We start from the raw sequence: 15,659 nt of genomic DNA, 5'->3' as shown, positions 1-15,659 counted from the left end.
TGGCTGATTAGATCCATGTGGATTCCAGGTGTTTTCAGGGCAGATCCTGGCTCAGCCACACAGTGATGTCAAATGTCTGGATCCAGGCCTGTAAAATTTTATTGACAACGGGTTTCCTAATAAAGTTAGTTTCTCTTTGTTTGGCAAATAGAACTAATTACATGAATAATGGACTGTGGGACCAGACTCTAGAATATCCATATAATCCTGTTTGAAGTTTATGGGCAGTAGGAGGGGGAACTTTTGCTATAGAGAAACTGATACCTGCTTAGGAAGATACTTTCTCTGAAACCTCAAGTACTTACTCTCCTAAATCTGTTTTCTTCCTAATAACTTGTATAAGTTCTTCTTAAAATTTTGTCTTTTAAGCATATTTTTGCAAAGGTGCATTATATGTAGTTGTACAGTGTATGAACATTATAATTCAAAAGTTTATTTTTCCCCTTAGTTCTTTAAAATTATTTTTTAAAAAGTGTTCATTTAAAACTATTTCTGCCAGACCATTATCATCCCAAAAGATAATGAAACCTGTAACTCACTGACTCTCATGGTGGTATTTGTAGGTTTTTAAAGTTCTCCTTTTAGTTAAGTTCAGTCTCAGTGTGATCTTTTTTTTTAAGTTTTCTTCATAGTTTAAAAGGCTGTTTGACAGAAATTTTGTGGAAAGGTGATGTACTCAATGTATTCATGTAGTTCAGAATGCTTTTAAAAGTGTCAGGTTTGTAATCTGTTACATATCTTGTATATCTTGAATAATTCTATAGGTTTTTTTCCTTTTTTTTCTTTCTTTTCTCTCTCTCTTTTTTTTCTTTTTTTTTCCTTTCTTGTTTCTTTTTCTGTGGTAGATATGGTCCGGAAAAAGAATCCCCCTCTAAGAAACGTTGCTAGTGAAGGTGAGGTACAGACCCTTGAGTCTACAGGTACTGAAAGTGAAGAGTCTGGAAGGAAAAAAGAATTTTCTGCAGAGCAGATGCAAGAAAACACTGACCAGGGTGATGCGGCAGAGTTAAGTAACAAGGAGGAACTTTGCATGCATGTCCAAGAGCCATCTTCCAGTGTTAAAAAGGACTTGAAAAGCTCAGTGCTGAGTGAAAAGGCTGGCTTCAATTATGAAAGCCACAATAAGGGAGGAAATGTTCCATCCTTCCCTCATGATGAGGTGACAGACAGAAATATGCTGGCTTTCTCATCTCCAGCTGTTGGGGGAATCTGTGAGCCCTTGAAGTCTCCTCAAAAATCAGATGCAGATGACACCCAAGATGTGGTCTGTACCCCGTCAGGAGATGCAGCAGAGACAAATGAGGAGCATCAGATGTCGCCAAAAGCTTCAGATGAAACAGTGCAAGTGCAAAGTGGTCAAACTGATGGCCAAGGCTCAAGCCCGGTCCCCATGGCCTCAAAAAACCCACAAGTGCCTTCAGATGGGGGTTTAAGGCTGAACAAATCAAAAGCAGATTTCTTGGTAAATGATAACCCAGATACAGCGCCTCTGTCTCCAGAGCTTCAGGACTTCAAATGCAACATCTGTGGATATGGTTACTACGGGAACGACCCCACAGATCTCATCAAACACTTCCGCAAGTACCACCTAGGACTGCACAACCGCACCAGGCAGGATGCTGAGCTCGACACTAAAATTTTGGCTCTCCACAACATGGTGCAATTCAGCCACTCCAAAGACTTCCAGAAAGTCAACCGCACTGTGCTTTCAGGGGTACTGCAGGACATCAATTCCCAGAGGCCTGTCTTATTAAATGGGACTTACGATGTGCAGGTTTGTATGCTTCCAGACTCCCTGCTTCTGCTCACTGCCCTCTTAGCTCCAAAACCAGTTCTTGCAAAGCCTTTCCTACCTACGTGATTAGTGTATCTCATACAACCTACTTAAGCCTTAAGAACTGTTTTGGTCTATTTTAGCCAGGCTTTCTGCAGGTCTGCTGAGCACCTTGTACAGTAGAGGAGTATTTGGCTTTTTGACCAGTGAAGTTTCTGTGTACGATTTAGTCGTTATGGTAATCAATAGCAAGAGATCTTATTCAGCAAACAGGCAAACTGCTGAATTGGTAATCATATCTGAAGGATTTACTGTCATGGAAAGAAAAGAGCAAATAATAATGAAAAATAACGACCAGATAGACAAAAGACAGCAGCTGGAAATTAAAAATGTAATCCTAAATAATCAGCTGCTGGGAGTCAAGATTTGGCTTATTGATTCTTTATTAAGATAAAATAAATGGCAAGTCTTGGCAGCTCTAAAGTTGTCTAGTGCCAGAAAAACTGGATACACAATGGGTATTTAAAACATTTCAAAAAGTAATAGTAATCCATGCTGTCCTTCACATTAGTAAGCGTGTTAGAAAAGGATTATTGCCTCAGTCATTTTCTCATCTAGTTGAAGTAGGGAAAAAACTACAGATACTGCTGGGAAAAAAAATCGTATTTTTACTATGAAAGAGTGAACTCAAAAGTTTTTCATGGAGTCTCTGTTAGTTTCTAATCAGCTAATAGTTAATTAGTTTAAAAAAACTGATGGTGTTTTAAAAAAAAATCTTTGGGTTGAGCTGAGAGATACAGTAGGATATTTCAGTATTCTATATGATACAAAAATTCAGATTTTAAGAAAAAACCCAAAATAATGAAGTTTGCATACAATATGAGCTTAAATGTCCACCCCTTTTCAAGAGACTGCATACATGGAAACACTGTAGTAATCACCAGATAAAACTCCCAGCGTATGTTAAAAAGGTAGAAAGGTGAAAATATTTAATAATGCTTCCAGAAACTGTAGCTATAGGAAAGAAATTTTGCAAGACAGGTTAAGATGGCTAAGATCTAACTTCAAGGAAGAAACCAAAACCAGAAAACAAGTCAGCAACTTGGAGCTTTTAAAATTATTTAAACATTTCCTCTTTTTAAAGAAACTCTACAATTTCTTTATGGAGCAGCAAATCAAACTAAGGTCATTACTATATGTAAAAGCTGCAATCTTTGAACTGCTGTCTTACTAAAAGATCACTGTCTTATGTCAGACACTCTCTCCTGTCAAACTCTGATTAGAAAGCAAATACATGATGTAGTTATAAGAGGTTAGAAGTGAATAATGTCAGACTGTGTAATGATGATTTATAATTAGCACATAGTATGATGTTAATACCTGGATTTCCTGCTATAGTTTCAGTTTGCTGACTCCAGGGACAGCATCTTAGAGCAAGTGATCCATGCTGTCAGGAAGACATTCAAACTGGAACAGCTTAGACATACAGTATAGAGGAATTTGAGTTTCCAAACACACTTTCATTTCCTTCAAACAATTGTTTCGTTAGGTCTTTAGTTATTTATAGGAAAGTTTATGCTTGATTAGAATGAGCTGGACACTTTTCCTTTGCAGTGCTCTGAGAAATAAAACAGATGTGTGAGCTATCTCAGTTTGAACTGATAGAATGAGAAATAAAACAGCTGAACCTAGACTATACTTGTCTACTAAACTCTGGCAGTAAGATACTGCAGGGGAGACAAAAAGCGGTAGGAAACAGCCCATAGATAATCTACTTAAGATCAATCTTTTCTCAGACAAAAAACATTTTCCAAAATAGAACTGACAGCCTCTACAATGTTGGCTATTTATCTGAAAGAAAAAAAAAGTTCTGGAAACTTAATTTTTAAGGGTGCTAGTTTTCCCTGCTCAGTTTGGGAATAGAAGATTAAGTCAGCTTTTGTGGCAAATGCCATACTTCATCATTTGCACATGCACCAGATGTTGATCCAGAACATGTCAGAAGATAAGTAACTGATTAATATTTTTATGCTTTCTCCTCCCCCACTCCTGATTCAGAGCAGCTTTGTGAGATTCATAAACAAAGTAAAAGAACTTTTGAAAATCCCCTTTGCACCCACACATGTTTATATTACTCCTGTACACATTTTGGAGGGTTTTTTCTCAGGCATCTGAATGGCTGGTGTCTCTCGGCACAACAAGGGATCATATCGATTGGTGCTCAAGTTCAAATTGGTTCAAACTCCTGTACAACGTGAGAAGGAACTGAACCCAAATAATTGGTTCATGTAAACAATATTATTTGGTATAGATACTGGGCTAAATGAAAATAATCCCTTTGTAATTAACTTGGAATGGTAATGGACTGGGCTTAGGATCTGATTTATTGATCCCCTTGCACTTAGCAAACTGTTCTGTTGTAGCTGGGCTGGAAGTTATTGATAGATTTATGGTCTCAGGCCCCAGAACTAGGCACAGCAGCCAGAGGATGAGGATGACTGACTTTGATCTAGCTCACAGTAGTCAGCTGGAGATCCTGGTATATGGAGATTTGTAGTAGTGAAGGATGCTATGGAGCCCCATAGTTGGCATTCATAACAAAGGCAAACAGAAAACAGTGGGAAAATGTCTGAGTGCAGGAAAAAGCAGTATCTCCTATCCTGTCTGCAGAGATCTAGGGATGTGGTCCGTTTGCTGGGGGCTTGGAAAAAGAAATCAAATGCATTTCTGGACTTGTATCACAGAAGTGAAGTTAAACCTCACCCCCAGCCAAAAACACTCTCCTGACCCTAAATGCAGCTTTTAGGGGGTGTAATCAGCAAAACTGGGGATATACATTTGGCTTGACATTCAGGTATTCAAATACTGGGACTGTGTTTTGTAGTACCTAAAAAGGATTTGTTGGGAAACTGTGTAAATAATCCAATCTTTCTGGCCTTACTATTGTGCAGATTTTTATTTGGTATGAATATTTAATCCAACAAGATTCCTTTGTCTTTTTTGAAAATGTTATTTTCTGTTGAAAATCTCCTGTACTTTTTGTTCCCGTTTTTTCTCTTCAAAGGTTTTTGGTTCACTGAGTTATAATAAATTCCATAGGATTGGGTAAAATCACTGAGCAGTTTCTGGGAGATTAACTTTCTTGTCAGTATAGATTTCAGAAAACATTCACTATCACATCTCTGAATTCCCAGGGAATGTGTTAATCAGCTTTATAGCTTTTATCAAAATAATATTTGAAGTGAGTTCAATGGATCTTTTGCTGATGTGCCCCTCATTACTTTTTCTTCACATTTAGCTAATTGATCAATCTCTACAGGCAACTTTGTCTTGCTGGATATTTGAGCCTGTGTAAGGCTTTGTGGACGTGCCTAAAGCAGTAGACTTTATACTGGATCTAAAGACTTCACTTAAAGTAAAATTCATGTGACTAAGGTAACAGCTATGATGCTGAGAGCTATTGCCTTTGCTGCTGTATGATTAAGTCTCCTTCTCTGATCTAATGACTCTTTAATGTGTATGTTAAAGTCTGGAGACAGGCAAGTTGCTGGCACGTAGACAGTAGGCAGTCTTTTCTCTAACCTCCAATTTCTTTATGAGTAGTAAGTGGGGCAGCTTCAACAGGAAGGTTGGAGAGTGCTGTCTTCCACATAGCAGCTTACAGCTAAGGCGTAGGACATTCCCAGCGAAGGTGAAGAAGCAGGCTTGGATCCTCTCTATCAGAGCAAGGAAAGGAACCTACTTTTCCTGTTTCCTGAACAAGTGTTCAAGCCATTAGGCTATTGTATAAAAGGGAGCGTGACCCCATTTCCTGGTATGTTTTCAAAGAGAATAGTGTCCCTCAAAGAAAGGACAGAAACGTCTGCGTTCAGGTGAGGGTTTCAGATGGCATGTCCCAAGGGAGGAGGGTATTTATGCAGCCATGAATAAAGACATACTGCAGTGCTCAGCAATTCTTATGGTTGGTTCATATTGTGTATGCTACCTTTGAGGTGCTTCCTGCTCAGCGTGGCCCTGGTTCTGGAGCTTTTTGGCACAGATCTACCTCCTCTTCTATTCAGTCTTTAAAAAAATTCAGAATGTACAGAAACCAATTTTTTTTTTAAATCCAATCCTCTGATTTTGATTGTTTCGTGGTTTTAGATCTAGACAGACACATAAGAAGACAAATTTCTGAAAAAAAACACGGACTGATAAAAGCCATTCTTAAGTCTCTTGATCATATTTCAGTGCACCTGGTGGGGGGGGAAGAAAAGGAATAAATTACTGCATTATTTGCTACCCCACAGAATAATGAGCGGTTATGGGCAACTGTTTTCTTCTATGGTTGTAGACATCCAATATTGTAAGAGTTATCTTATACCACTCAGCCTAGTGCTTTGTCTTATGTGAATCACAGAGTGATTTGGGTTGGAAGTGGTCTTAAAGCTCATCTAGTTCCAATCCTCCTCTCATGGGCAGGAACATCTTTCAGTAGACCAGGTTGCCCAGAGCTTCATCCAGTCTGGCCGTGAACACAATGAATAAGGCTAACAACTTCTCCAGGATTTTCACAGCAACCAAAAGCATTTCTCAATGTCCAGCCAGCAGGCTGCTCAGTGTCCTAGAAAGCGGTAGAAGTGCCCACACAGAATCTGTAAAGCTTTTTCTTTTGTGTCCTTTGTAATTCACCAGTGAGTTCCATGTGTCTATGTGGTGTTATGTCATGAGTGGTTTTTAGTTGTCTGGATTTCAGTATATCAAATCTGGCATCTTTTCTGTTCTCAGGTTAGACATGTGTGACTAGTGTAAAGTCTGGTCTTACTAGGATCCAGCTGAATGAGAACCAGTGGTTTTATTTGTAGGCTCTGCTTTTGATCCTCCACGCTTATATTATGAGTTTGATTGAATATGAAACCGTGAAAGCAAGACTCAAAAAAATGTAGGGGTCTTTAGGGGTGCAGATGTAATCAGCAGCACTTTTCATGATAAAGGTTTTCATTTACATATTTGGTAGTTTTGGCAAAGGGACTCTTACAGATATGGTGAGAATTACATATTGGCCTAAACAAGTACAGCATTTTGTTTGATTAGCAAATCAAACCTTCTAAAAGTTCAACTTTGTCATCAAGAGGGCTTCCTAGAAGGGGACATGGATACATAAGTGGTTGACATGAGCAAACAGAAACATGTATATGAATGTATTTCATTTTCCTTGCATGGTTAGACAAATTGATCCAAACTTTATATTGTTTGGCTCAATTGTCCATAATACAGGAATTGACTCGAAATAAACTGAACAACTGTTGCTGGATATGATGTATCCAGATCTCTTGGACTAGATTGTGCCATGCTAGGTTTTGCAGCATATGCTAGAACAGAACATGCATGAAGGCGGATGTAGCACAAGGCCCATTTCATGTCAGCCATGTTGCAGACTCTTCCTGAGGACTGCCTGATAAACTGAAAGATACCAAGCTATCTTGAGTGTTGCACCTGCATATGGGCATACCTGTTTATTTTGAATCTTGCTTCTGGGCCATGATCAGACTTGGAGGCTGCCTTGCACACTTGAGAGAGTCACTCCTCAGAAGCACAGGATTCAGTAATCTCTTTTCAACAGCTGACATGAAAAGAAATGGTGGCAGGTAGAGGAATTGGTGGTGGTAAATCACACATATAAATAAGTCCATATGCATGTGCTTGCAAGTGTGTATTACATGTATTTGCTTCTTATGCATGTATAACTGCATAAACGCATATTTATAAATGTGAAAAAGCACATGAAAGAGGCATTTAAATTCTATATTGACAACTGCTGATAAGGAATTATTTGTATGATTATATGCTGTAAAAGTTCTTGATATCACTTCTATGGAGATATTAGCAAGTTTACTCTTCAGAATGATAGGCAGTGATTTACAGCATGTCAGCTGCTAAATACTAAGTGTGTGGGAACACTGCCTTACTCTGTGACAGAAATAAGCTATTTTAGCTGCCTTTCAGTGAGAAGTGGTCTATACTAATATTAGAATGTTCAGATGGACAGTTTGTGGAACAACTGATGTATATTCACAGCCTTCAAAGCAAAGTTTTTTATGTGTTGATATTTCTTACCTTATTGCAGGGATATTTGGTAGTGTTTGAAGAGAGGTTAATAAAGACAATTGGTGGGACTAGTAATACTGATACTTACATTTTAAGTTTTAAACTGCTAAGGTAGCCTACAGAAATGATGAAAGCTCAAAAGATAAAGTTCCTGGGGAGAAAGGAAAGCAGCTAGGTTTTCTTGTGGTGCAAATCAGTGCGAGTTTGTCTCTAAGCCTGCAAGCCTGTGTGAGTTTACAGTAGCCAAGGAACTGTCTGGTAATTTTATCTACAGAGACTAGAAGGAATGGTGCTTCTTTAGATATTAGTCTAGTAGCACTAGTTAGCAAATGAAAGTCTTGATTTTCTGTTTCTTTCTTTGTTGGTTTTGCACATCTGGTCTTCTGACCCTAATTTAAGTTCTGTTATTGTTCTGTCACAGTCTTTGTTTTAAAAATACTTATAAAACTCTAATGACACAAAAACTGTGTTGGCTTCAATGGCAACAGAATAAATCTGAAGAAGAATGCATTTACTTTGAATGAATGTGATCCAATAGTTTGCTTTCTTGTTTTGGTAAGTATGAACAGCCCAGAAAGCCAGGAGTTTGCCCCGAGTCCTTGCTTCACTTGTGTAACATAGATTTGTGCACCTATAAATTAATCACAGTATGATAAATACTTTTAAGAATATACTCTGAAGATTCTAGTTTAAAATGCAGAAAAGAGAGTGAGTGAGAGGGAGTGAATTCTCCACAGGGGAGGTTAGAGAACTGGGTGGTGTTACACAAACCTGCACGAAAGCCAGGAATCTGTTCTGGCCTGCATGACATGAACTTCATAAATGTGGGATGGTTAAAATGTTCTGGATGCTATATTGCACAAAGCAAATGAATAAACAAGAGCATTAGAAAATATTTTAGGATTAGAAGATTAAGAGTAATTGCAAAGGCAGACTGGATGGCTCAGGAGATTGGTAAGGGATCTGGAGCCTTTCACCTCCTGATTAGCCAAAGATGTAACCCAGGTAAGAAGAAAAAAAAAAGAAGATTCATTAGCGTTTGATGTTCCAATGCAGATGGATTCTAATCAGTTGTTGCAGAAGAAGCCAGGGGTCAAAGACAGCTTTACCCTGTGCATGTAATCCTTGCGGTTGAATCTCTTATGTGGATATAGTTTCTGCTGGTAGAATTTTCTTCATGAAATACATGATTGCAGGAGCTGGCAGATTTTCTCTTCCTTGGTAATTTTTTTCAGTTCCTGTAAGAAGTATTTGTAAACTGCTTTGGCGTGATGGAATTTAGGATTGAATTTTGAAAAGGAGGAGGGAGAATAGGGTAGCGTTTGGATCAAGGGCAAAATAAAAATCAAAGGCACGTTTAAAAAAAAAAGAAAAAAGAAAGTAATTCTCTTTGCCCAAGTCCATCTATTCCATGAAATCATTGTCTTGACTAATTAATGTAGACATATCTGTTGGAAACATATAGTGCAATTACACAGCTTTGTTGAAGTACTTGCCAGCATACTTCAGAAAGTACATCTTGAAACATTGTCAATTATCGTGTTATCTTTTCTCCTTTTTTTCTGGCTATTTTTGGAAATGCATGTGGTGTGTGAGGAGATAGCTTAGGTGTATTAACACAAGCTTCAGATTTTTACAATTTTCCCCATTAATGAATAAACTTAATGATTAAGAGTTTTGAGTTTAGGGAAATCTTACTGTGAAATTTATTTCAGTTTGATCCCAGAATGAGACATGGCTTTGAAGAGCAATTTTTAAAGAATATCAGTGCAACCACCTCCAGCACAAGAATGGAGAATCTGTTCTAATATCTGTCTTCTTTTACACAGCATAATAATTAATACCAGCTATATTGCCATAGTTGAGGTGTTTCAGAAATAAGTGATAGTCCCAAGGTTTCATAAGCAAGTGACAGTGAAGGGAAGAATCATGTTTCCACAGTCCAAACTTATATGTTAGGTTCTTTTTAAACAGAAAGTTGTGAAGATTAATTTTCTTCTTTGTGTATTGAAGGAACCGTTGATCTGTAGTTGCTCCTGCATTTCCTGTACAAGCTGTATCTGTACTCATAACTGCTGCTAGCTGGCACTTTGGACTCCAGTGCTAGAACAGAATTGCAGAATTTTAGCATTGCTTTTTTTCAGTTTCTTCTTTATATTGGGGAGAAGTGTCTACTTAAGGAAATGTAACTGTCTGAGCAGAGCAGGGGATTAAATTTTTGGGATCAGAATGAAATAAGGGCATAAATACAAGAATCTATCACTTCTGATACCACACAGAAATATGGATGTTGATTTCTAGGGTATGTATATCTCTATATCTGTCTGTCTGTCTGTCTGTCTATCCATCCATCCATCCATCCATCCATTCATCCATATTCCACTTTTTCCTTCTTTCTCCTTTACTTTTCCTCTTTCTAGGGCAGGTCAGAGAGAGCAGGAGGCTAAGGACAATTACATAGCCAGTGAAGAAGTTTAGTGCCTGTACATAGGGATACACCATGTGACTGAAAAATCTGAATGTCAAGCCAAGATTTGAGCAAAGTGTGAGAATCCAGACAGTTCTGCAAATGTGTGGGTTTCTTCCAAATTTGGCTGGCTGAAAGCTGAAACAGATTCAGTTTATACTGTCACTTGAAGTGCTTCTCCTGACCTCTTTGTATGGAAACCAGTTTTTTTCAGTTGTCTTTGGATGATGACCCTCATGGAGTTTTTCAGTAGGTTTTGCTACATGTGAAAAGAGGCTTTTGAGTGTAATAACATTAAGATGACCCTGAGTTATCTTTCACATACATGGTCTAATGCAATGCATTGTTTTGAATTGTGGCAGGGTATTCAGGGTAATGCCAAACCAATAACTGAATGGTAATCAATTACATTCCAGTGGTGTAAAGACTGTATGTGTCTCCTGCATTACAAGAGCTTAACACAAGCACTGTGGGAATACTTAGTTCTACTTATCCTCTTGTGATGCAGAGAAGGATATATTAGCATGGGACACAAACAACTGTGTGGACCACTAAGCAGGATTAGTGCAAGTTACTGAAATGATGTGATTTACAGTCCAGTGTAGAAAAGGCTAATACTAATAATATGTTTTACCAATGTTCTGAAATAAAAGTAATTAGCAATGAATAGCAACTGGGATTATTGTCACTCAGAGTTTCTAACTGGTGTCTACAGAGTGTCTGCACAATAGGTTTGTTATCTGTAACTCTGAGACTGGGCAGCTGAGAGTAATGAACGTATTAACTCATTAGAGCCACTTAAGGTAAAGCACTTTGGCCAGTTTTCTGTGCATGCATAGAACAAACATACGTATCCAATTAAATGAGCAAAACCAGATCACCTTGCAACTTATGTAATCATGCAATGAGCTGCTGTTATTTTCTGTTTACTGTAATTCCATCAGTGCTTTCTTTAAGTTGTCTTTCGACACCACTGAGACTTTGAACATTGAAATAATACAGTGGATGGAGACCTAAAGTGCCAGATACAGGTGAGCAGGCCCAGATCCCACTATTCTCAGTTCAGATCAGGCTAAGCATGGCTTTGTCTCCAATCCTTGCTTGCCATAAAATACATAAAGGGAGATAACTCCTGCTCTACAGAAGACCTGTTAAACATCCCTCTTCCAAAGAACCTCTTCAAAACCAAGTTCATAGTTTGATAGCAGAATGGGGAGCCCAAATTAAAAGTGAAATGTTGTTATGTCTAAGTCCTAGTGATTTGTCTGCCTGACTCACCATTGCCTAATGAGATATGTTTCCTCAACAAACAGAAAGCCATTTTCAGTTTATTTAAGGAAAAGTTTTAACCAGTGCATGGGGATTTTGCTTCCTTAAGGAAAAAAACCAAAAAAACAATTGGAAGCTGAATAGCAGCAGCTCATTTTATCTTGGTTTAGTAACTCATTGCCTCACTGTACATGCTCAATTCTGATGAGATACAAAGGACAGCATTTCATTCTCTGAGCTAATGGCTAAAAGGCATTTATATTATATACATTTAAAAATGTTTACATTTCATGCTCTCTGTATGTCTGAGTCTTTCCATTTGGTGTGATACTGAATGAGCAGTGATCACGTTATCTTTGTGGCATAACTGTTGAGGAGGAGAAGAAAAATAATTACATAGTTTGCCTAATGCATTAGAACTGAATCCTGCAGAAATGTAGTAATACCCATATTGGTTGGGAGAATGAAAATCAAACCCTGCAAGGCAGAATTTTGTATTCCCTGTAAAACATCTTCTGGGTGTAAAAATTGGGAATGTGTCAACAAGGAAGCTTCCACCCATGTCTACACCATGTGGTGTAGACTGGGTGATGGCAAAGGAGTCGATGTCTGTGGATTTTTGGAATTAACTTCTGGATGCTGTACACTATTTGCTACTCAGGAAAAGGAGCTGTGCAATGGTGACATTTTTGTCATGAGATTTTTTTACTTGGCCTTCAAACCAGTTGTACAGGAGCAGCAAATCTCCTCCTGATGTCAGGGGCAGGTGTGGTGCACTCCTGGGAAGGGCAGGCCAGCCTTGCTGTGAGAACACGGGCTTTAATAACATCAGCCCTGGAAGCCTTCTTCCCTTCCTTTTGCTCAGACATCATGAGAACAGTTAAGTAGACCTACCTTATTTTTTTTTTGTGTAATTAGTGATGTCATGGACTTGGGTGTGGTAGTTTTCTTTGCCACATGCCATTTTTCTACTGTAGTTTTTCCATCCTTGTTTTACTAAATTGAGCTCTGTGCATGAGAGGAACAGAAGATTTCCTTGGAGAATGTCTGCAGTGAGTAATCCTTGAGAAAACTGTCTTTTGTTTGAGACATCAGCCACTATGGCTCTATGAAAAGACATCCTGGCAGATACTGGATACTCCTGTAGGAATGATCTTTGTAAGAATTGGTCATACTCCGACACAGCAAACTCAATTTGTTATTTGAAATTTAATTTTTGTTTTAGAAAACAATTCTCTTTGACTGTAAAGCATGAACGTGATTAAAGCATCTAAGTCAAAATACTGAGGGTCAGTTCTTTTCTTTCACACCTGGTATAGACTCCCAGCAAAGTCTACTGTCAAAGGGTTCAGAGATATGGGAACTGATTATTGGATCTTCTATCAATGACATTATTCAATGATATAGTGAAGGAAGGAACAGTCCTATCAGCACTAAGATCATCTTGTGTATGTGTGTCTCAGTCTCTGCTAATCAATATATTTGTTATGAGTATGGAATATATATTCAGCTATGAGAAACATTTAAAAATATTCATCAACAAATGTTAAATATGTGAGGATATATGTATGATATCTCACTATAGCAGTACAAATGAAAATGGTGGCAATGGTTACTGAAAGAGGCTTATGAATCAGTTGCTCTCTATTTCTCTTCCACCCCCCTTCCCACTCCTTGCTGTTTGAATAAATCTTCAGTGGAGCTAAAATGACCTTATTCTTTTTTCACAGGTTACTTTAGGTGGAACCTTTATTGGAATTGGGCGGAAAACTCCAGATTGCCAAGGCAACACCAAGTACTTCCGCTGCAAATTCTGCAATTTCACCTACATGGGCAACTCTTCCACTGAACTAGAGCAACACTTCTTACAGACTCACCCAAACAAAATGAAAGCAGCCCTTCCCTCCTCTGATTCTGGTAAAACTTCAGAGAAAAACTCCAATAAATCCAGTCCTACTCTTCGACCATGTGATTCTGGAGACTTGGGGAAGTGGCAAGACAGAATCACTGTAAAAGCAGGAGATGATACGCCAGTTGGATATTCGGTGCCCATCAAGCCAATAGATTCCTCTAGACAAAATGGTACCGATACAACCAGTTACTACTGGTGTAAATTTTGCAGTTTCAGCTGTGAATCGTCCAGCTCTTTGAAACTATTAGAACATTACAGCAAACAGCATGGGGGAAGCCAGGCAGGAAGCCTTCACCCAGATCTGAATGATAAGCTTTCTAGGGGATCTGTCATTAACCAGAATGATCTAGCCAAAAATGCAGATGGGGAGTTAGGGACAAAGACAGAAAAGGGTGCGAGTGTGGCAAAAAAGAAAGACTTGAGTAGCAAAGGAGCAGAGGACAGCATGGTGACAAGCTACAACTGTCAGTTCTGTGACTTTAGGTACTCAAAGAGCCATGGCCCAGATGTAATAGTGGTGGGCCCACTTCTCCGTCACTATCAGCAGCTACACAACATTCATAAATGTACCATTAAGCACTGTCAGTTCTGTCCCCGAGGCCTCTGCAGCCCAGAAAAGCACCTTGGAGAAATTACTTATCCATTTGCTTGCAGAAAAAGTAATTGTTCCCACTGTGCTCTCTTGCTTTTGCACCTGTCTCCAGGGGTGACAGGAAGCTCTAGAGTCAAACACCAGTGCCATCAGTGCTCATTCTCCACTCCCGACGTGGACGTTCTCCTGCTCCACTATGAGAATGCACACGAAGGCCAAGCGTCTGATGTCAAACCAGAAACAAACACCCTGCCAGGGGCAGAGGGGCCGCTGACGCTCAAGGAGAACAAAGAACACTCATGTACCAAATGTGACTTTACCACCCAGGTGGAAGAAGAGATTTCCCGACACTACAGGTACAGTGAAGTTTCAAATGATTAATGATTGGAACCCAAACAAACAGCCCTCCCCTAGTTTCTTAATTAAATGTCACCATTCCTCAAACATTTGAGGAAACTGGAAATCAAAATAGGAATGTGTATAGATATAAATCTTTACAGCCAGAGTCCAATCCAACATCCACTTTGTTTTGGAAAACCACCAGCTAAGTTGGTGGATTTAATTATACATTTAAACCTGTGCAAAGGAGAGGGAAATTTGGATTTGTGTGCAGATGCTGAAGTTCCAGCATATTTGAGGTTTGGTCAGCTATTTTCCTCCCAGAATCTTTTAGGTACTGTAGGTGCTATTTTAGTTTAGGCTTTTTCTGAAAAAGTTGGCATCTTCATTCAGTCAGGGAACACAAATGGCTTTACTTTCCAAGATAGACTGTGAACCCTTTATGCTCCATAACAGTGCTTCAATGTACTACCTTTTTGTAGTATTTTCCATTCCCAAGTCCAGCAATGTAATAATTAGTTTGAGAGCATTCCACTGCTGTTTTGGTGTTTGTTTCCCACTGGGAGCAGACACTCTTTTGTCTGTTGATGTCATTCCCCAAGATCCTTTTGCAGATGCTTATTTTCGTGTTGCTGGTTTACAGTGTCATTCTATTTATTTTAAATGCTAATGTTCCTATTTGGAGGTGGACGCAGCCAGTCTCCTGACTCAGTCTGACACAATGTCATAGTGGCAGCCAAGTCCCTGCTAAACTTCTTGGGTCAGTTCCTGGGCTGTTGTAAACTGGCAGTCCAGTGTGCATCAGAGGAGGAGCTGGCTCTTAGACCTTGTAAAGAGCAACAGTTATGTGCCACTGCAAAAGCGATGTTAAATATTAGAAAATCATGCTGAATATGTTAATAGTTAAGGCTAATGCGTCAACAACAACGGAAAACTCAGTATCTATCTCATCTAAAAGATCTTTGTGTGGAAGCCAGCTAGAATGAAGACAAAAGAAGATGCATTTTCAAAGCTAAAGCTTTGTTAAAAGCTCAAGAAACTGTGCCACGTTTAATAAATTCCAAGACATCCAAAATTAACAAAGGCAGACTGGGGCATGATACTGCAATAGAGATTAAAGCTGGGGGCATCCAAATGTTGCCCAACAGAGGGCTGCATTGGCAATATATCAGGAGTCTATTTAGAAAAAAAAAAAAAGAGCAGATTGCTCATCTTTAAT

The 15,659-nt window shown here is 38.9% G+C and overlaps 1 protein-coding gene across 6 annotated transcripts in view; it reads left to right on the top strand.

Moving 5' to 3' along the window:
* The window catches only part of TRPS1 (transcriptional repressor GATA binding 1), a 219,016-nt gene that overhangs the window by 41,945 nt on the left and 161,412 nt on the right, over positions 1-15,659 (top strand). For 5 of the 6 annotated variants that reach the window (XM_085053435.1, XM_085053431.1, XM_085053434.1 and 2 more), the window contains 2 exons: positions 846-1,774; positions 13,328-14,457. In XM_085053435.1, coding sequence (XP_084909561.1) covers positions 848-1,774; positions 13,328-14,457 — 2,057 coding nt within the window. In that variant the 5' untranslated portion in view covers positions 846-847. The remainder of the gene's footprint in view (positions 1-845; positions 1,775-13,327; positions 14,458-15,659) is intronic. The other variant, XM_085053436.1, reaches the window with a different exon arrangement.

The sequence above is a fragment of the Lichenostomus cassidix genome, chromosome 2 (genome assembly GCF_008360975.1).
Source record: "Lichenostomus cassidix isolate B80296 chromosome 2, HeHo_3.0, whole genome shotgun sequence".
NCBI classification, from domain to species: domain Eukaryota; kingdom Metazoa; phylum Chordata; class Aves; order Passeriformes; family Meliphagidae; genus Lichenostomus; species Lichenostomus cassidix.
Note: the sequence above shows the minus strand (reverse complement) of the source record. Positions and strands in the feature narration are given on the sequence as shown.